Source organism: Pipistrellus hanaki (assembly GCF_964339955.1).
Source record: "Pipistrellus hanaki genome assembly, chromosome: 7".
NCBI lineage: Eukaryota > Metazoa > Chordata > Mammalia > Chiroptera > Vespertilionidae > Pipistrellus > Pipistrellus hanaki.
The window spans coordinates 48,999,704-49,022,075 of record NC_140509.1 but is presented as its reverse complement, the minus strand read 5'-3'; the positions used below and the strand labels follow the sequence as shown (position 1 = coordinate 49,022,075).

Here is a 22,372-nt window from a genome sequence, read left to right as displayed (position 1 = left end):
CGAGGGTTTTTGTTTTGTTTTGGTTTGGTTTTTGGTTTTTGTTTGTTTGTTTTTGTTTTTTGGTGTGTTTTTTTTACACTCCCTTTCGAAATGGAGAGAGGGTTGGCTGGCACCCTGTCTTAGCCAGAGGTCCTGCTGGCTGGCTCGGACCTTCCCCTCCCCACCTTCCTGCAGCTGGAGCCAGCCAGCGGCTGTGCCAGGAGGGCTTGGGGCTAGGTCTGCAGTGGCTCAGTTCGCTCAGAGAAAGACGCTCCGCTGCTCGGGCTGCTCCTCACCGTGTCACTCCAGGGGGAGGACGGCGAACCCTCAGGTGACGTTTCGGGGACGGAGCTGGGGGCGAGGGGCGCAGGGGGACCTTGGGGGCGCGGGCTCCACCCGCCGCTCCTCCCAAGGGGCGTGTCACCCACAGGTGCCCCATCTCCGACATCTCCCCATCCCCCGCAGGTACGGAGGGTGCCTTGTGGGGGCGCGGGTGGGACGGGGCGGGCGGGGGGGCCGCTGGTGTCACCCTCAGTAAGAAAAAGGGGGGCGCAGGCGGGGACAGAAAGGCGGAATGGGGACGCAGCGGCCTCAGCCCGGGGAGCTGGAGCGCGCAGAGCCGGTGCACGGGGGTCTACGGGAGGAGCTAGCTGGAATAGAGTGGCCAAGGCAAGGTATTGATCCCTGGGTTTCATTTCCTAATTCAGAATTCAGGGGGGCTTTTCTGAACTAGAAAAGCCAAACGCAGTTCCTCGCCCAGGTAATCCCCGTGGTGTCCTGCCTCCATGCTTTGGATGGTCTTCTGTGGGGCCCCTCCCCAGCTGGTTAACTTGATGTTGCCCTAAGTCCCTTGAAGCTTGTCCTCTGGTGCCCTTAGGGAGTTGGCGACAAGAACCAGAGGCCATGGGAAGAGGGCGTGGGCTTTTGCAACAAGAGAGAAATGTGCTGTTTCTTTAGCAATAAGAGAGAAATGTGTTTATTTTCCAATTTTTTAAAAATATATTTTATTGATTTCTTACAGAGAGGAAGGGAGAGAGATAGAGAGCTAGAAACGTCGATGAGATCAACCAGCTGCCTCTTGCACACCCCCTACCGGGGATGTGCCCTCAACCGATGTACATGCCCTTGACCTGACCGGAGTGGAACCTGGGACCTTTCAGTCCGCAGACCGATGCTCTACCACTGAGCCAAACCGGTTTCAGCTATTTTCTAATTCTTAATGAGGTTTAGCCCCACAGTCTGATACCTTTATTAAGTTACTGCTAAATAAACAGGCATGAGCATGATATTGTTTCTATTTGATGCCGGCACAGAAATCTCACTGAACTCAGTGCAAATTTGGAAGCAGGCTGTTTTCAGTGAAGGTTTTCTAACTCTTTAATGTTTCACTTTCTACTTAGATAACCTGTGTGTCAGTATAACTTAGTGGGTAGAGCTGTGGAGAGGGTGCTGGCTGACTGGGTGTGACTGGATTGGGTTGGAGCCCACTATTTGTATTTTCATTTGAATGATGACACCTGTTTAATGTCACCATTGAATTGGCCTTTTGCAGAGTAGACGTGCCCTCATCTGTCATCTCTTGGCTGTGACAAGATCATTATAAGGGCAGTGTTGTTTGACTCTTAGCCCAGCACAGATTGTTAAACTGCACAAAGCAATCCAATTCCGAGGAAAGAGTTTTTTCTAGGCTGGGAAATGAAGTACCGTCGGTGCACAGGCCGCCTTCCTGATTCTGAAATATTAATGTAGATTGTTAGACAGAGGTTGAGAAGGGGAGGAAAACCACCAGGCACTTTCAAGTGTGACCAGGAATAGTCCTGTGGGTCCAAGATGCTGTGAGAGAATCAATGTCACTTTTAGTATCCACTTGGCTTTCCTCCAACACCAGCAATTGGATTTCTGGAGGGTGGCTATTGCAATGCAGTGATAAGTCCAGTTTTGAGAGGCCAATCTGTAGACTTAACACCAGTGATAAGATGGAGCATTTGTCCACCGGACACCCCCAAGCCCCCGCCATACTAGGTTAGTCCAGGAGTAGGATACAGGGCTTGCCCTCTACAGGACCTTTGGAAATGTGTTAGTGTCTGAACAGTGGGCAGTGTCTGGACAGAGGCCCTAGTTGCCCTGGGAGGGACAGTCACAGCTCCCACTGCACAAAATGACCCTGCACCCTGAAGACACCAAATGCCCCTGCCCTCACCATGAGACCCAGCTCCTGCAGCCCAACTAGGCGGAGCCAAAGGCTGCTGCCTACCTTCTGTCTCAGAGGTACTCGCCCCCAATCCCCTGTGCATTTGTCTTTAACATTCTGATCTCAGAAGTAAAATGAAATAAATCACGGTGGGGGAAATTGGTGAACGCTTGCTTGGATGGGGAAAGAAAAAAGGAGAAGTCTTCCTTGTGCCTCAGGGATCAAATAAAAGAAAAGGACTTTTATCAAGAGCCTATTTTTTAAAAATATATTCTATTGATTTTTTTTTACAGAGAGGAAGAGAGAGGGATAGAGAGTTAGAAACATCGATGAGAGAGAATCATCAATCAGCTGCCTCCTACACACTCCCAACAGTGGATGTGCCCGCAACTAAGGTACATGCCCTTGACCGGAATCGAACTTGGGACCTTTCAGTCTGCAGGCCAATGCTCTATCCACTGAGCCAAACCGGTTTCGGCAAGAGCCTACTTTGTTTTAAGCAATGTTTGGGTGCTTCTCTGCATCAAGTTCTCACAATAACTATGTAAGGTAAGGAGCATTGTTCCCACTTCACCAACAGGGAAAGCATCAGAGGGAAAAACAGGGCTCAGAGAGGTTGATGGCTACTCAAAGTCACACGGCTAAAACGTGACAGATTAAAATTAGGCACTAATACTGTCTGATTCCTCCAGGAAGGTCAGTGTGCTTTCCTTGTGAGGGCGGGTGAGGAAAGCAGGAAGCCCGAGGGCCTCTGTTCTCCCTCTGTCTCAGCTTTCCTTCTGAGGAGGAGCTCCGGCTAAATCTGTCAAACACTATGCCCCAGGGCCACCTGGGGTCTCTTCCAGAAGTGCTGGACCCCCTGACTGCCCTGCTCCCCTCCTTTCCCCACCCTTTATCCCATCCCTGTGTCATCCCTCTGATCTCAAACTGCCAATGCTAGGTTTCCAGGTTGTCGCTAATGATTTTAAGCTAACCTATTTTAATGCCTTAAAAAAAAAAAAAAAAAAAAAAAAAAAAAAAAAAAGATTAAGCCTCGGCTTGTTGATTTTTTCTTACCTGTTATTTTATTGTTGGCTTGTAATTGTCTTGTCAAAAATATATAATATTTTGTACCTACACACAAATTTTCAAACCATTTATTTTTGCATGTTGTATACCATTGAAGTGACTTTTAGCCCCTTTCATATATTTGTCCATTATTTCTATTTTATTATGTTTCCTTTTTACCTCTTTTTATATTTTGCTTATTGTTTTCATGTACTGTCTTGTTCTCTTTTGTTTACAATATAGTTTCATTTTTAAATGTGTGTATTTTTACTTTAAAATAAAACACGATGTAGTGTAAAACACATGACATTTTTTTTTTGTCAAACTTTGTTTTAAATCCTGGCTCTGCCACCTACTTTCTGTGTAGCTTTTGGTAAAATCCTTAACCCAAAGCAAAAGGAGTTGTAGGGAGCATGGGATGCATTTTATTGTAAAATCGATCTTAAAGCAAAAGTATGGATTAGGATGGCATGCTGAATGCCCTGAAAGTTTTTAATTGCATGCCTATCAAAATTTGGAAGAGGAAGAGAGAAAGAAAGTAGGTGATAGAGTAAATTCATTTATGGTCTCATGTGCGATAAATGTCAGTCAAAGGATTATTATTCAGTGACACAACACCTATTTAAAACAGTAGGTTATATTTTATTAACATAAAATATAGTATCGTAACCAAATTGAGTAGTGGAGAGCCAGAAGGAAAGAAGCACGGAAGAGGAATTATGCTAATGTTCATGCTGCTCACATTAAAGAACTAAGATAATGTCAAAAGAATTAAAATCTAAAAACAGCACATTAAGTTAAACAAAGAGAGCATAAAGAACAAAAGTATGTATCTTCCTAAATGCATTCAAAAATGAAATAAGAAAAATTAAAAATGAAACCACAGATAAACAGATATATTTCATGTATGTGTATATATACATGTGCATGTGTGCAATAGAAGACAAAATGTTAAAGACTTCTGGAATTTTTTTGTTACACAAGATAAAAAATAACCTTCATGTTTAAGCCATTGAGTTGGGTCTTTTGAAACTAATTGTCAAAGACATCCCAAATAATTCACCTACCAGATAAAGGATACCTAACCCAACGCCCCTTGCAAGGAACCCAAACCTTCATTCCAGAGTGAAAACTGAACGTCTGTTATACCTAACATCTAGCGTTTGAGTGCTCAACTTGATCAGTCCACACAGGAGGGGCTTGGGATAGTGGAAAAAGTCACTTCCCCATCCATCAATTCAGATGGCACCCATAATAGTGCCCCAATTGAGATTGCTTTTATACCATAGAAGTTACATTCTGAGCAGTCATCTTTTTTTTAATTTCTTTATTGATTAAGGTATCACATATTTGCCCTCAACCCCCCATTCCAATCCCCCATCCTCCCACTCATGCCCCCACCCCCCTATTGTCCTTGACCATTGGTTAGGCTCATATGTATGCCCATAAGTCCTTTGGTTGATCTCTCCCTTTTATCTTGAGTGGAGTTGGGGAAAGGTGAGTTGATGTGAATCATTAAGTGAGGCTTAACTTAGGAGACAGCTTTGAAATAGATGATGAAAGACTGTGAGTGAGATTTGTTGAGGAGGAAGAGGAGGTTGTCATAATTGGGGCGCTCTGAGGAAGACACAAAGAAGGCTCAACTCAATACAATACACAGAAGCATAAGGAGTGAGGGGTCTTCTGGGCCATAAAATCAGAGTCTAGAATATGAAATCAGAGGCAAGATATCTGGGGTGTTGTCAGGGGGGTTAAGGATTGGAGAAAGAAACTGTTAATTCAGTCAGTAAGCCTGTGTTGAGTTTGTGCTTTATGCTTACAGTTGCTTACAGTTTGGGGAAAAGAGAATGTGAACACAGAACTGAAAATCATGAGATAGCCCTGCAGGTGTGGCTCAGTGGTTGAGCATTGATCTATGAACCAGGAGGTCACGGTTTGATAACTGGTCAGGGCACATGCCTGGGTTGTGGGGGGCATGCAGGAGGCAGCTGATCAATATTCCCACCATTGATGTTCCTCTCTCCCTCTCCCTTCCTCTCTGAAATCAATAAAAGTATGTATTTAAAAATCATGACATATGTACAAAACCTGAGAGCATAGAGGCAGACAAGACTCAGCACTGGGGGAAAATCAGGGTCTATTTCTCCAAGAAGGTGAGCCATTCGTAAAAAGAACAGGAGTTCTCCACATCGACAAGGAGGTAAGGAGACTCTTATGCAGAGATAACAAGCACAAAGGCACAGATATAAAATTAACGGTAAGAGCGATAGCCAACACACATTCCTGGGTTACTGCGTGCCAATGGCTCTACCTACACCATCCCATTTCCTCAAAACAACCTTATGAGATGGGTTGCATTATTCTCGTTAAATAGGTCAGAAATTGAAGGTAAAGGGGTTAATTAATTTTTCCACCTTCTCACTCCTAATAGGGTAGAATCTAGATTCAGTCTCAGCATCCCTAGACTTACACACACATACACACACACACACACACACACACACACACACACACACACACCCCACTGGCCAGATCCCCATAGAGGGCAAGGCTTTTTCCAGAGGCCAGCCCCACCCCCACTCCCTACCCCTTTGGAGAGAACAGCTCCAGGCACAACCTGACTTCCAACAGTAGAACATTTTTCTTCGAGGCCACCCTCTTCTTTGTTCTTGAAATACTCCTATAGGAAAATATTTAGCAGAAAAGTACCAATCCACTTTATCTCAACTCTATTAAAGCAAATATGTACAAACCCCCTATTGGTACTGGCCTTTCCATTTCACAGCAATCTTCTAGATACATAGGGGAAGAAGGAATTATGGGATTTGGTAGTGAGATGAAGAAATGCCACCTTCCATCCGCAAACACTTCTTTAATGGATCCTCTGGGATGTTAAAGATGTGTAGAGGCAAGTCTGACTGGGAGAGGCAAAGGTGAAGTTTTGAAAAAAGAAGGCAGAACCACAAAGTTTGGAGGAAAGAGCTAGGCCATTGTAACAACAGATACTCTCATATCATTGGAAATTTGGTAGACTGAGAGCATGCTAAGGAAGTCTATTAAATAAACTAGCATTTGTACATTTCCTTTGCTCCACAAATACTTTCAAGGCTATGGGCATAGAACTTTGAAACACTGTAGGAGAATTAAATAATAGCTAACAAGTCATTTTTACAGATGAAGATTCTAAGGCATAGGACAGTGAAGTGACCTGCCAAAGGTCATGGCTAATGTCAGAGCCAGGATTCAGCCTCATGTACTCAGACTCTAGAACTTACAGTCTTCATCAGGATACAAAACTCTATGTCCTCCTAGTTTCTTTATGAGATTATTCTAATATGTTAAGGGGTTCCGAAGTATTTCCTGGCCTATGGCTGGGTTTATATCAAGCATTCTTTCCCACAAACACTCCTTATCAGGGACACCACCCACTTCACTCTAGAGAGAGAAGGATCAAATCCAAAAAAGCCTGGAATGAAAACCAAATGTGTACTAAAAGAAGAACCAGCATGTTCATATGAGACTACTGAGACTACTTAAATAATGCTAGCAGATGTTCAGCAACATCTTCGTTTTTGTTTTGGGGTGAGGGCTCAGGTGCCTGGGAGGGGGATGAGAGGGGGCCTCGTGCCCATAATAGTTTTATTAAATAAAACTTTGCCTGTTTTCTTTTTTCAATGTAGAATAGTCAGCAGTAGATTTGTGAATTGCTAAATTTTTATTAGGACCACAGTTTAAGACAATCTATACTTTAAAAATAATAATGATAACAAAAAAGCAAATGAATTATTACCTTTGTTAACGAAAAAAACATTGAAACCTGTAAAGAATTTTTGTGAGTTCATTTGAGCCAAATTGTCGACATATGCTGGGAAGCAGAACCTCAATAGATTGAGATAATGCTCCGAAGAATGGCGGGTTACAGTTCTATATTTATACATTGCAATCAAAGGAAAGGGACTTAAGTGAGTTACATGAAATTTATTGGTGATAGATTAGGGAGGTGGGACAGAGCAAAGGGGGGGGGGAACCTCTGGGATAGGGTAAAAGGTGAAATGATGGACATGAGCTTCTTTTACAGAGATGGATACAAGATACTTTAACATAATTAACAGTTGACAATTAACTTGATAACAATAACAATGAGGGAATGTCTCTAGGCTCTTTTGTTGTGCCCTGAGGGGTCCAGGTTAAAAGGGAAGTTACAAGTTACCCAGACATCTCACAGATATGTTATCTTAGAGGCAGAAAGGCAAATGGGCTCAGTAAAGAAGATCTAAGTTGATCTTTGTCAGGGAAAATATCAGTCTAGGACATGACTACCCACTATAACCTGTTTGTAGTTAAATATTTAATTTTCAGACCCTCTTTTGTGGTTATTTTAGGTCTCTGAGTTTGCAGGACTGCCACACAGGCCTTCCCTGAGCTTGTCAGGTTAGCATGTGGCTCTTTTCTTTCACACCTTTCAGGACTAAGTTAAGAATTAGCAGCTAGAAAGACCCTTGTTTATACTGTATTCAATTTCTGATTGTCAAACTAAGACATCTCTTATTTTATAATCATCTGACCTATTTGAAAAAAAGTGTAAGTTATTTAAGGGTTTCCTTTGTTAAATTCACAACAACCCTATCATGACATCCACTCAAATATGTAACAACTTTTTATCATAAAACCTGCAACAGTATCGAATACTAAATATTTCATGCATCACTTCTGGGATGGTAACATTTGAATGAATATATATTTTCTTTCATGTTTTGGAAATTAGCTTTCTGTCATCAGTACCTGTCAGTGGAACACTGAATATTGAAAGAAAAAAGAATTCTTCTGCCTTGCCTTATATTGCATTAGCTACCTCACTCCAAAGTTGTAGGTCAGCCAAGTTTTGATCCAGCCCTGAAAAATCTCACTGTAGTTTGAATTTTGTTAGTGGTAGTATGAAAATGTTTCCATTTCTTTTAAACTCAAATAGAAAATATAGATATAATACAACCTGGGTTGTTTTGTCCTTATGCCAATGCAATTATACAATTTTTAATATTTGTATGAAAGAAGGGGTTCATGAAAGGCGAACTGCCTAAGAAAGCAGGGATGCAGCCCTACAATGGTTGTTAGCACGATTCCCATTGAACCGTCTCACAGAAGCTCTGTTCTTTCTAAGCAAAAAAGTATATTTCCTTCCAAATTTCCTTCCAACTTATTTTTTTTTAATTTCTCTAGCAAAATAATGAGCTGAAGTTTTCCTAAGAATCTGAAGAGTTTAGAAAAAGAAGGCCTAGAATGTAAAGGTCTGGACTCTCTAACCTGTTTTCAAATTCACCAAGAAGATTCTCTTCCAGCTAATACAGTTCAAGTTCAAAGGATATTCTGAACGTGCTAATTAAAATGTTAGCTATTGCTTGAGCAGAGGAAAACTAATTTTGTTCACACATTTGAAGAGTGATTTATGAATGAGTGGGATAACATGTCAGACTATATCCCAGACCTTAATCGCTTATCAAAAGTTAAGCATTCATTTATTTAATTCAAACCAAGTCATTAAATATAAGTGCATTAAAAAAGTAAAGTTAAAGTTAAAAGAAAATCAGTAAGTCAGGTAAGTGTTAGCATTCTAGCCTCTATAAGCCTAAGATCACTTTTGATGCTGTGGAATGTGTGAGATGCTGACAAGGGAATGTGCTTGGCAAGGGACCAGCAAGTGCATGCAGCAAAAACACTAGCAAAATACGCAAGTCCCTTGCATTAAGAGCAAAACGAATTTGAGCAGCAGACCCTGGATTCCAGCCAGCACCCCTTACCTTACTTAGCAAGACCTCAGGAAGGTGCTGGAACAAAAGAAGCTGCCACAGGGGCTTGAAGATACCTGGAGGTGATGTAGGTGCATTAGCAAACATTGAGGTAATTGGGCAGTACTGTCAAAAAAACCAGATGATGCTCATTGAAAACTGAAACTTGGCTAGCTTGCAGCAGCCACACCCAGGGAAGCTGTTTTTGACAAGAGCACAGGTAAGCAGTGGGTTGAAGGATTGAGCTATGGAGCAGCTGTGGCTACACAAGTAGAGCCTCCAGCAACCCTGCTCCTTCACATCATCAGTCGCCATCAGTGGCTTCATCTCCTAGGGTACTAATGCCTGCCTGAGATGCCCCACCTCCACAGAGTTGATGCCCATCTGATTGCAACTGGTTTTTATACAGGCTAAAAAAAAACCTGACGTAAAAAGGCTGAGGCTTGTGTAAAATCTCCTGGTTTCCTAAGGCTGTAGGTTCTGAACTATCAAATAGATGGTATTTTAAATCATTGTCATTTGCAAAGATAATTAAACATTATGCAACCAAAAAGGAGAAAAGTATTATGGAGGTTTGTTTGGCAATGAATAAAAATGTTATTTTCCTAGATTTTTTTTGGGGGGGGGGGGGAATTTTTTAGCCTTTTAAGATTTGTAATGTGCTGTCATGTCTTTTCTCGGTCTAAAACACTTGCACTTAAATTTGTATTTGTAACTTTGGTTGTTGTTTTTTCTTAAAAAGACCCCTCTCCATTGTATACGCTAAAGGACCACAGACCTCTGCTTAGCCACAACTAGATGTGAGATCTAATTCCTTCATTGATTCAGTGAAGAGAAACTTCTCTCTGGTTTGAAACAGGAGACAAATGAAGGATGCTCTGGATGTTTGGGATAAGAAATGAAATAAATGTTTTTGTATCTTTCAAGGGTGGTGTTTGCATCCTTAGGATAAACTCTGTAGTCTCAGTTCTCCAGTTTCTCCTTGTCACGTGGAGACACATGGGAAACTGAGAAGTTAGAGATGGAGGGCCCCTAGGGGGGGATTTTTTTTCTGGCTGTGAGAAACAGCCAGCCTGGTCTTTCCATGTCTATATCAGTTCATTGTAGCTGCTATCTGTACAATTAATAGAGAGAAACAGCATCATGGGAGTGAGCCCTTTTTATCTGGTGTTCTTCTCTACTGTCTGTAGTGTTTTGAGCTGAAAACCGGTACTGCATTTTGTTAAAGTAATTGAAGAAAGTCATTAGACTGAAGTGGCCCTATTGCTTTGGTGGCCTAGGTAAACAAACCCAAATCTTGAGCCAGAGTCTATGCATTTGAATCTGAGGAAAAAAGAAAAAAAGAAAAAAAAGAAAAAAAAAACTCTTAAGAACAACCAAACACAAATAGCCAAGGAGGCTCTCCCAAATAAGGAAACCATAAGTGATGGCCAGTCAAATAACTTCTTTGCTTTGCTTTCTGCACCTTCTCTATAAAAGCCTTTGCATGAATGGGGTTGTGGGAGGGAGGCAATGGAGCAATAAGGACACATATGCAATACCTTAATCAATAAAGAAAAGGAAAAAAAAAAAAAAAAAACCTTTGCTGTGGCTCCTGTCGGTGGAGCTCTCCTAGCCACTTTGAATTTTGTGTTTAGCTTGATTTGAATTGATATTTACTCAAATAAACTTGAAAGCTTTAATATGCCTCAGTTTGCCCTATAGCAGTTTCTAATCCTGCTCACTGTAGGAAAAAAAAAAAAAGATCAAAAAGTGGCATCCCTGACTTTGTTCACAATTCTTATTCCTACAATTCTTGCCATTCCACTCCCATTCCCTAATTCTGTACCCAGTAAGAAACCCTACTGCACAGTGATGATGCAGATGATGGTGACAATGACTGATATTAAGTGTTGAACACTTACTAGAACACATTATGCTCAGCACTTGGTCATTAATCATCACATGAATCAGCACAGCAATACTTTGAGATAGGCACTGTCGTTAGTGGGGAAACTGAGGTTTAAGTAAACTTTGATTACTTAACCAAAGTTTCAAATTGCAATGACAAATTTCAAATGACAGAACACAGTGCATTTATAAAAACCACAAACCCTTGTAACCACGGATACAGCCATATTAGATTGTAATGCCAGGAGGTGGAAATCTTGTTGATCTGGATCTTTGCTGTAGACGTTTTAATGTTTGTTGAATGAATGACTGAGCATGCCTGGAGATAATTAAAATAGAAATCGCCAAAAGAGAGAGTCAATAGAGTGGAAGGTGATGGGCAGATGGAATTAAAAAATAATAATGAGCCCAGTGAGTTGGGCCACAACTGGGAGAGCAAATCTATACAATTTGGATCTGCAGGTGTGCATGTGGGCAGGAATGTAGCAGGTAAGTGTAATTGTTATGTTTTGTGCTTTGTGGATATTTAAACATCCTTATTGGTTTTGTTAGTTATTAGCAGCAGGCTTTTTTCCCCATATAATTTTTTTTCTGAGATTTATCTTGAAAATAGTAACAAGACAAGTAGCCATAAAGCTACCTCATTAGATTCACTTAATCCCCTCATCGTGACTATGTTTACAGAAAAATGGTTAAAGATTATTATTTTAGGATTTATTTTTTAAAGTAATCAAAATTGTGTGAAATAATCACCCTAGTGTAAGCAAACATCATCTGTTAGTTCTTTTAATTTATTCTCTACATCCTGCTCTTCTTTGCCATATGCATTTCTTACCACTTTTCAGACTTCTTAACACTCTCTTTTTTCTTTAAAAAAAAATCTGACTTCCTCTAAATTCATTCCTCCTTTTGCTTGTCCTCATCATCATGAATAAATTGTGTATGTATGAAGATGTCAGTGTTTATAGATGAATGATGTGAATCAGAATACATTACACTGACACTGTCAGTCTTCTTTCAACACCATCTCACAAGCATAAATTTCTCTTTTTTAGGAAAAAGGAATATTCCTACATAAAAACATCCTCAACTATTTAGGCCTTGTTTTTTGTGATTATTCCAAATAAGTGTCAAAACTTGCAGTTAAATAATTGGGAAAGAGTTTTATACCTAGAAAAGTTTCAAGGGGAAGGTATTTAATACCCAGTGAGATGGGTTTCTTCCAGAGGTACCACATGAGGACAGAGAGAGAATGCAGAATTTTCTGCAAAGATGCTTAAGTTAATCTATTTAAGCATTAACTTTCATTATAAAACTAGAGGCCTGGTACACGAAAATTCATGTCCTCTGGGGGGATCCCTCAGCCCAGCCTACGCCCTCTCACAGTCTGAGACCCCTCGTAGTCAGACATCCCTCTGGCAGCCGAGGAGCCCCGGGACGGATGTCCACCTGCAGCCTAGGCCCGCTTCCCACCATGGCTGCTATTCTTGCAGCAGTTAGCCCAGCTTGTGACTGAGAAGAGCTTCCCCTGTGGGAGTGCACTGACCACCAGGGGGAAGCTCCTGCATTTAGCATCTGCTCCCCCGTGGTTAGTGTGCATCGTAGCAACCAGTTGTTCCCAGTCATTCTGCTGTTAGGGTCAATTTGCAAATTATCCTTTTATTATATAAGACTTGAGGGAGTTGTCCCATATAAAAATGGCCTTTAGATAATGAAATCATACTTAAAAAGTTTCTTTGTATAAAAGATTTTAATAGCCTTCTAAGTAAATATTAACAATATTTAAATATGAATATATTTAAATAATAATACTTAAAACTTTTTCATCAGCTCATATTTAATGATCATCAGTAGATTAATATTTTGTTTCTATATATTTAACTGAGAGGTGTCTATCAAGGACAGAAATACAATAATATGGTACTAATGAAGCATAAATATTTTTGGACACTAGCTGTTTATTTCACAGTCATATACTGTGGGGAAGTGAGCCACTACCTGCCATAGCTAACAAGATAAGATGAAAGACAACGAAGCTTCATATGGATTTATTATTTGATTGATGAATTTCTCAAATTTGAAATTAAATGAATTGGTAAAATAAGATATTTCTTCTAAAATTAACTGAAGGATTCACAATGTTTTAACTACTATATAGAATTTTCACAAATACCCCTGTTTTCCTTTACTTTGAATTCCAACATTTACAAGAGTTGTTAAATATGAAATATTAGTTGACAAGCAGTAAAAGGTACCAGTGCTCTTACTTTTTCCTCTCATATACTTTTTAAAATTTTTTGATACATGTATATATATATATATATATATATATATATATATGTGTGTGTGTGTGTGTGTGTGTGTGTGTGTGTGTATTGAATAGTACAATGCTGAATATTGAATAAAGCACAGTGCTATACAGCAGATCTCTCTAACTTTTTCATTATATTCACCCTGTAATCTTCTGTTACATGGGGTCTTGATTCAAAAAAAGACTCAAATTAATATTTTTATTAAGTTAAAGAAAATCTATATTGAGGGAACTGCACTTCCTATTCCTCACAGCTTTGACCACTGGAAGTTCATGAACAATGAATTCACTTCACTCTTCCTGTTGGAACACTTCTGCTGAACTTTTGAACAAATCCTGGAATAATGAGTTTGCTTATCAATCCCTCAGGGTTGTGGATACAGTCATCCTCCCTTCCATGGTTGGGCTTATCTGCTCAATGGGGCTGGTTGGCAACATCCTCATTGTATTCACTATAGTAAGGTAAGGCTTCTTCTCTTTTCCCACATTGTAAGGACTTTCTGTACTCCCTAGGTGAATCCTTGTCTCCTTGGAGGATTTTTCTTAGTGAAATCAGGTATGGAATATGTGATTAAGGTAATTAAAAAAGATTCTATAGATATTTTTTATCATCTATTAAATAACATCTGAGTTGCAGGTCTCAAAATGAAAAGACCTAGGCCAATGCTTATTGCTGAGTTAGTGAATTTTTAGAGCTATGATTCTCAATCTCAGCTACATATTAGAATCACTGGGGAGCTTTTAAGAATCTTAATATATAATTTTGCCCCAGACCAGTTAACTCAGAAACTCTGGGTTTAGAGCCCAGGCAGGGGTTGAAACTATGAGGCACCCATTTTATTTTCTAGCAATAAGAGTTATCCTAAGAAATTGAGCTGCTTTGGCTGGTAAGAAGACTCTCACTTGGGCAAGAGAAAGACTCTACTTGGTCACCCATAAACTTAAGCAGTCATAGATAGTGGTCTGTTCCCCTCAATACTGACCACCCTGAATAGGCCAAATGAGAGACAAAGTGACACTAGGAAGCAAGCAGTGAACCAATGTATGACTTTTCCAAAGAAGACTAAAAGCATGAATGCAAAAAAAAAAAAAAAAAAAAAAAAAAATAGGCTTAAGCAAGATGGAGCCTCCAGACTCAGATGTTCTATATGACTTTTTTTTTTTAACTAAGAGGTGATAGATACATTAAGTGGGTGACTACAAAGTAGTGAGACCAGATCATCACCAGTCTATTATACTTTAAACTTAGAGCAGGTCAAAGGAAACCAGATTAGAAAGTGTAGGAGGAAAATTGAGCCAATGATAACATTTCCCCTTTTATTCTTCAGGGAGAGACTAATGAACTCAACCCCTTTACTCAAGTATTCTCCACAGCCACGGTGGGCCCTGGAAAACTATTTCAATAAAGAAAATGACGTTTTCCTCCACTGATTCCCCTCCTCCATGTCTTGAACATGTCTTTCTTCCGTCTACCCACAGGCCACTTGAATTGAACGGAGACTGTAAGAAATGGCCTGTCTCCCAAAAAAAAAAAAAAAGTTCCCACTCTGTCAGTCCCTGCCTTCAACTCCCTGTCAAGGCAACGAATCCACACTAAATCATAAATTACTCAGACACCTTACTTTTTAACCTTCCCAATGGTGCCTACATTTTACACTGAGATTACAACAGGGACAGTGTATTAACCTGAGGAAACACTAATAATCAAATGGGGGAATACAAGCTGCTAAGAAGGGAAAATGCTCAGAGCAAGGCCTCTTCCTCCCCACCCCCAACCCCCAGCTTAAATCAAACTTTCACCCACCCCTCTACTGTTCCCATGAAGTTGCAATCAGGCTGTCCTCTAGGACAACAGTCATCTTGGCTGGGGCTGGAGCATCAGCTTTCAAGTTAGCCCACCCACACACCTGGCTGGTTGGTGCTGGTTGTTGGCAGGAGGCCTCAATTCCTCTCTAGGTGGACCTCTCCACAGAGTTACTGTGGAGAGTAACTGTCACAAGATGACAGCTGGCTTCCCCAAAGGAAATGATCCAGAGAGAGCAAGGAGAAACCTCCCCCAAATTTTTTTGTCCTGATTTTAAAATGTCACACACTGTCATTTCCACCTTATACTATTTGTTAAAAATGACTTACTAAGTGCAACCACCCTCAAAAGGAGGGAATTAGGTTCCATGTTTTGAAAGCAATATCTAAGAACGTACAGACACATTTTTAAACCACCACAGTTAGGTCTCAAGCATATAGTTCAAACTGTTTAAATATACCGGGCATTTATATGTACACTTGTATACGTTTCCCTTTAACTTTTAAAATTCATTTTGGCAATTGAAAATGTGTAACAGGTGACATACATGGAAGAAGGTGCATACTTTCTATGTCAGTCTTCAGTTTCCACCCATTTCTTTCAGGTCGAGGAAAAAAACTACTCCTGACATTTACATCTGCAACCTAGCTGTGGCTGATCTGGTCCACATCATCGGAATGCCCTTTCTTATTCACCAGTGGGCCCGGGGAGGAGAGTGGGTATTTGGGGGGCCTCTCTGCACCATCATTACATCGCTGGATACCTGCAACCAGTTTGCCTGTAGTGCCATCATGACTGTAATGAGTGTGGACAGGTAAGTGAAGAGACTGAAATATCTAACATAATTCAAAGGTGCCTGTGCTTCGTACTTTAAGCAACATCGGAGCTGGTTTGTAACAGCAAGGCTCCTCTTCCTTTGCCTGTCTGATTGTAGAATTGATTATGTAAGAATATTTGTTCCCATTTTCACGGAAGTCTATTTTTGATGGAAAGCTTAAAACACTAAAATATTTTTTCCAAACAATCTTTTTGACTTCCGTTTTATTTATAACTCACTACAATATAAAAGAATTTCAAAATCATGCAAAGTTGGAAACTAGAATGAATGTCCTCTTGATTCTTGTAATAAGGAAGCTGAGGCCACCAAGAAGTGAGGGTATTTGCTAAGGGTCCAGAGGGAGTTCATGACAGAGCTGAGAACTGAAGTGGGTCTCCTCACTCCCTCTCAGGGCTATTTCCCATATGTTCAAAGTCTCACACACTCTTTCTATTACCTAGCACCTAACAGAATCAGTGGAGGAGAAACGGACTCCTTACACAGATAGAAGGAAATATCCCAGTACCAGGAAGACCATCTTTTACACTCATCATTATACCTCGTTAATGCAAATGCTGCCATTTTACATCATTAGCAATGTATTCTACTGTGAGCTGGAGTATGGCACAGCCATATCACCAACCATGTAGGCTAATGTTATTTGAGAAGAGGAGAGTGATGGTGAGTACTTACAGGGCCAATTATGGTGGAGCCCAGTTCAGACCCAGGCTGTCTCTAAAGTGGGCAGGTGGCTTATAATTATCTCACCACCTGACCTCTTTCAGAAATATGCAAGCCAGGATGAGCCCTGCAGCGTCCAGATGCCAAGACCTCCACACCAGGTCTTCCCCAAACAGAAGCAAGTCCTAAAGGACAACCTACCCCACACAACAAGAATTGTCTCAGAGAGTAACCCACCTAAAATCTCAATCCACATTCTTCCCACCCAACCCAGTTCCAGCACACTAGAACCCCTTTGCTTCAAATAAATCACATAGTATAATTTACCGTGTGTGTGTGTGTGTGTGTGTGTGTGTGTGTGTGTGTGTGTGTTCCTTATTGTCTAGCTCCCCCCTACCCCTCAAATATAAATTCCACAAAGGCAGGTTTGATCATTGATATATCCCAAGTGTCTGTGTAACAGGGCCTGGCAAGTGGGTGCTCAAAACACATTGATGAATGAATGGCCATCAGTCTTGAGGGCTGTGTTAAATTTCCTGGTTCGATCCAGGACTTCTTCCTAAGCTCTGACCCTTTTACTTGTCCAAGTGGGCCTTTGAGGTGGGAAGTTATAGGTAGTTCTTCTGATGGATAAACAAACCATCAGAGGCTGGATTGTTATTCAGACATGAATAATAATAGTAATGTTTGATGCATTTTTTATATCTTGTTGCTTTTCTCCAAAAGAATCCTCCAAATATAGAGTGTGTTTCTAAGTCATAATTAACATCACATTTTTTAAATATTTAATTGATTTTTTACAGAGAGGAAGAGAGAGGGATAGAGAGTTAGAAACATCGATGAGAGAGAATCATCGATCAGCTGCCTCTTGCACACCCCTACTGGGGTTGTGCCCGCAACCAAGGTACATGCCCTTGACCGAAATCGAACCTGGGACCCTCCAGTCCGCAGGCCGATGCTCTATCTACTGAGCCAAACCGGTTTCGGCAACATCACATTTTTTAATGAATGTACTGTGTAGGTCAGGATAATTCACCTGATGCCAACCAATGCTGACAATGCCTTGAGTAAAGCCTGGCCAGCTTGGCAAGGTCCCAACACTAGAGAGAGGGCCCTGCACAGGGCAGGCCACTACAGAAAAGCAACCTAAAGTACATGTCTTCCCAATCACAGCACCATTCTTGGGGATAATAAAACCTACTTTACACACTGTACACTGAATAAAGGGGAGTACTGGCTTTTCCTTTAACTGTACCTCTTCTGTGAGCCTCTTACTCTACAACCTCTACACCCATCACAACTCTGCTTTTCTAAATACCTTTCATTCCAGATCTGAACAGTTTTTCATTCTTTAGCTTTTAGTTGCCTCTTAACATTCTTCTTGGATTTGCTATAAATCCATTTGATATATCAGGATTTCAAGTTTGATTAATGATTACCCTTTTTTTCTGGATCAGAAGTTGAGAAAAAGAAAAGAAGGAAGAAAAATACTTTGCTATAAAATAAGCCCATTTCCCCCTCTAGCCTGCAACCTCAGACAATTTGCAATAGTCTATACTAGTCATGTTTGTTTATCCTCGCTGTGATTTGTCTGAACTATACTCCCAAGTGCCTGGGGACTCTGCTGAAAAGCTATGTGAGCAAAATGCCTGTCCCATGGCCAGAACCTCTCCCTGCTGGGGGCCCTCCCTCCAGCCAGTGCACTTCCCTCTTCCTAAGGGCAGAGGGCTCCTGCCTCCCGGAGGAAATCCCTGTTCAGAGACCAAGCTTTATAGAGCCTCATCTACAAGGAAAGCACCTTTGTAAAGAGAGAGTTTGCAGGGCAGATTTTACCCTCCTCCGTGTGTTTGTGGAAGTGACAGCTGTTTCTGGGAGTGGTCTATTCAGACTTGCAGGGTCAAGAGTGGCTTTTTCTATAGGTACCAGCCAGCTCTTAAAAATTACTATAACTTTCTTCTACCCTGAGAGCGGTATGTTTCAGGAAGAAGAATAATACTAATAATTTACTCTTGTCATGAACCATTCATTGTTGGAGCTCAGTGCTGTTATTGATTATTCCCAAACCCTTTTTAACTGGCTGTGCAGGTACTTGGCTCTCGTTCAACCATTTCGACTTACAAGTTGGAGAACGAGGTACAAGGCCATCCGCATCAATGTGGGCCTCTGGGCAGCTTCCTTCATCCTGGCGCTGCCTGTCTGGGTCTACTCAAAGGTCATCACGTTTGAAGACGGCGTGGAGAGTTGTGCTTTTGATTTAGCATCCCCGGACGATGTGCTCCGGTAGGTGGTTTCAACTTAAGAAAAATGGAGTTGAATTAAGTTATGAAGTGCTTCAGCCTCGTTGTCTGCATGACTGTCCTTGGGGATCCTCCTCCAGACAGTCTTCCCACTTAGTTACCTGCCTTCCATAATCAAGTTGATCTAAAAAGATTTTGAGTTTAATCATTAACTTTATTGGGCACAAATATATCTAAATATGGATTTTAAAGAATCCTGGCCACAAATCCAGTAACAGCAAACTCCCAAGGAGTGCAACACCGATAGGATTGATTATTTATTTGTTATTTCTCCCACCAGCATTGGCTGCATGCACAGACAGAAACTGGCCAATCTAAAGGTGAAATGATACTTAATCACAGACATTGATAGGTTAATATGGACATCAACCTCTCTAAAAGAAGAGCACAACTTGAGGCTCAGTATCTAACTATAGGACTTTGGTCTGTGTCAAAGAAATAGAAAAGATTAATTATTTTGCACTGACAGCTGCTTCTTCTATTTTTGATTGGTTATTATAAAGAATATTCTGAGTTTTTGGCCTCTGTTGTTTCTCCTGGAATTAAATTCTTACAGTAAAATGGAATTTCTGTGCTACCTCAGAGTCCTTCTGGTCCTCATAAACTGCAAAGCCAGTGCCTAGTGTTGTGAATGTAATAGGCATGTCTTCTCTCTCTCTCTCTCTCATTTTACAGGTACACACTTTATTTGACGATAACAACTTTTTTTTTCCCTTTGCCCTTGATTTTGGTATGCTATATTTTAATTTTATGCTATACTTGGGAGATGTACCAACAGAATAAGGATGCTGGACAGTAAGTGTTTGCCTTATTTCTCTTGATTTATTGAAAGAACAATGCATAGAAAAGTAACACATGGGTTCTCTAAGTCTGTTGAATATTACCCCTTTCACTATCTTCTATTTTTGCCTTTATTCTTTTTTTTGTTTCTGTTTTTTTTTAATTACTAAAAATATCAACATTATGAATAAGTACAATGATAAATTTTGCTAAACTCTTGCCATTAAGTACTTGGAATCTGAGTCCTTGTTCTAATGTACTCCAATGAGCTGTTTATTTATTTTTTTCTTCCTGTCTTTTCTTGTTTCTAATAAAAGGTTAAGACTAAAATAGTCCTCCTTCAGAAATATACAAGAGCATATTTAATTTAGTTTTGTTCGTAAAATTGGGTAATCAAAATGATATGATATAAAATTTCTGCATGTTCCTCTCAATATTATTTTTTCTTATCAATGGCTTTTTAAATATTTAAAGTTTTGAATTTGAGATCCTGTAAGACTACTTTATTTTTATCATAGATATGAATAATATGTTAATAAAATATATTGTATGTTTAAAAAAAAAAGAGCAATGAAAAGGTCCTAAGACATCTACAACAGAAATTTAAACAGTAATCACTTGACACATACTATATTTAGATATATAGGTGTTAATGTCTATATGAGGCATTTTCTGAAAATAAGACATTTTCTGGATCAGATATTTGAGGGTCTGTCAGTGATAAATGTTGAAATTACTGAGGTAGTATTTTCATTAAAAAATGTGAGCAGAACTCAAGATTCTACTTAAAGAATAATTTTATATTTGTAATCAACAGTGTTATTTAAATGTTTTACTTGTACATTTTGCAGGCTTGTGTACATATGTCAGTATCCTAAATGATGTGTATAACTTCAAATTTTTTTAATTTTTTAATTTATTGAAATATCTCATTAGTATTTGAATGCTTAGGACAATATTAATTAGAACTAAAGAAAAACAAAGACTTACATAAAGACAATAAACTGGGGGAAGCCCTTTAAAGATACTTCTCTCTAAAAACACATGAATAAATATAAATTATTCTCTACTTGAAACTGTACGTAACAATTTGTTTAAATCCATAAGTCAATGTTTTATAAAAACATGTTGGGTTAAAAAATTATTAAAATTTGTTCTTAGACTAGATTGTTGTATTTGTTTTGAAAAGATGAGATCCCTGGGTTTCACACACATACCACATATGACACTATAAATGTTTTTTTTAAAAAACAATAGGTGAACAATTTATTCACCATTGGTCAAAATTTGTGTCAAACCTTGGTACCAAAGGTTTAAATGGTCTATTAACCCATGACATTTTTTCCCACTTAGAATTTCTTGAAATTCTTTGGAAATTTTCATTCTTCATTCTTCAAGCATGGTCTATTTAGAATGGGAAAGGGAAGCAGCCACAGTTATATGGGGGGAAATAGCTCCTAAATGTATCACAGGGTGTTGAGGTGGTGGGAAAGTTAAAATTGAATATTAAGACACTGACAGCTATTCTTTCTCATTTTATTCAGTCATATATTTATATCAGCATAGACTCGTGAACTTGATACTTTGGGCTTTAATGTAATAGTATGTTATTTATTTTGTTTCTTAAAATCTTCCAGCTTTGGGAAAAAATTAACAGGAATGAAAAAATCATTTTTACAATGCTCTGAATAAGTAAGAATAAAAATGAGCTTCATATTGCACTGCATCCATTCTCAACTGTCCAAAAAGTTCTAGGACCCCATTGCCCTGCAGTTTCTAAGGTTTTTCATGGTCTATCCTAATGTTGCCTTTGCAGTTACAATCCCTGTGTCCCGAGGCAGAGGGTCATGAAGCTGACAAAGATGGTGCTGGTGCTGGTGGCAGTCTTCGTCCTTAGCGCCGCCCCCTATCACGTCATCCAGCTGGTGAACTTGCAGATGGAGCAGCCCACGCTGGCTTTCTATGTGATCTATTACCTCTCCATCTGCCTCAGCTATGCCAGCAGCAGCATTAACCCTTTTCTCTACATCCTGCTGAGTGGAAATTTCCAGAAACGCCTGCCTGGACTGCAAAGGAGAGTGATTGAGAGGGAAAGCCACAACATGGAAAACACCTTGAAATCAAGTTTTTAGGAGAGTACCTAGATCGACAATCATCTCGACGGGCATGTCTAAGTTACTGGTATTATTAGAAAGGCAAATAGTGGAACAGAAGGGTAACCATTCAATACAATGAGTGTAATATGTGACCTTTAGTAAGATATGAAAGATGTATCTGCACTTGAGAGTAGGGAATGGAACAGCCTAAGATACTCAACTCCATGGTTATGGGTGTTATTTCAGCATGTTATAAACTCCTCACTGATAAAAGTGGCCGTCCATGACCATCGACTAAAAACTCACCAAGGAATCTGAGCTCTCCATCCACACTTTGGCCTCACTGTAGCAATGCCCTTGAAGTTCCTAGGAAAGGGGGCGTCACCTTACAATGAAGTCTTAAATTTGGCTATTTTTCATCTACAAAAATGTCAATTTCACATGGTACAATCAAATGTCTTCAACACTCAGTTTTACCTGTTAGCATAACAGTTACCATGTATAAGATTACAGGTAACAAACTGTGAAGTATTGTCTCAGTTCGCTAAGCACAGAAAGGTTAAGCGATAGGCCTAATGCTGCACAGCTATGTAAGAGCTGGGCTGAAGTCCAGGTCTGCCTACTTTTGTCTTTTTACTGCATTACCTTGGCAGCCTGTACCTACCATTAAGGAGGAAACCACCAAGTAATTTTGGA

General features: G+C 40.0%; 1 protein-coding gene across 1 annotated transcript; it reads left to right on the top strand.

Annotated features, from left to right (window-relative positions):
• The first annotated feature begins 293 nt into the window (after window positions 1-293).
• Window positions 294-21,720, top strand: MCHR2 (melanin concentrating hormone receptor 2). Its single transcript, XM_084889784.1, has 6 exons — window positions 294-310; window positions 13,456-13,663; window positions 15,610-15,819; window positions 18,589-18,783; window positions 19,476-19,595; window positions 21,397-21,720. The coding sequence occupies exons 2-6, from the start codon at window positions 13,482-13,484 to the stop codon at window positions 21,710-21,712; spliced, it is 1,023 nt and encodes a 340-aa protein (XP_084745910.1). The 5' UTR covers window positions 294-310; window positions 13,456-13,481; the 3' UTR covers window positions 21,713-21,720.
• The last annotated feature ends 652 nt before the right edge of the window (window positions 21,721-22,372 follow it).

Bases quoted from the DNA above. Each gene is read 5' to 3' on its own strand.
- MCHR2 (XM_084889784.1), top strand. From the start codon at position 13,482: ATGAATTCACTTCACTCTTCCTGTTGGAACACTTCTGCTGAACTTTTG. The intron at 13,664-15,609 runs GTAAGGCTTCTT...CATTTCTTTCAG, and splicing joins ATTGTATTCACTATAGTAAG to GTCGAGGAAAAAAACTACTC. The intron at 18,784-19,475 runs GTAGGTGGTTTC...CTCATTTTACAG, and splicing joins TCCCCGGACGATGTGCTCCG to GTACACACTTTATTTGACGA.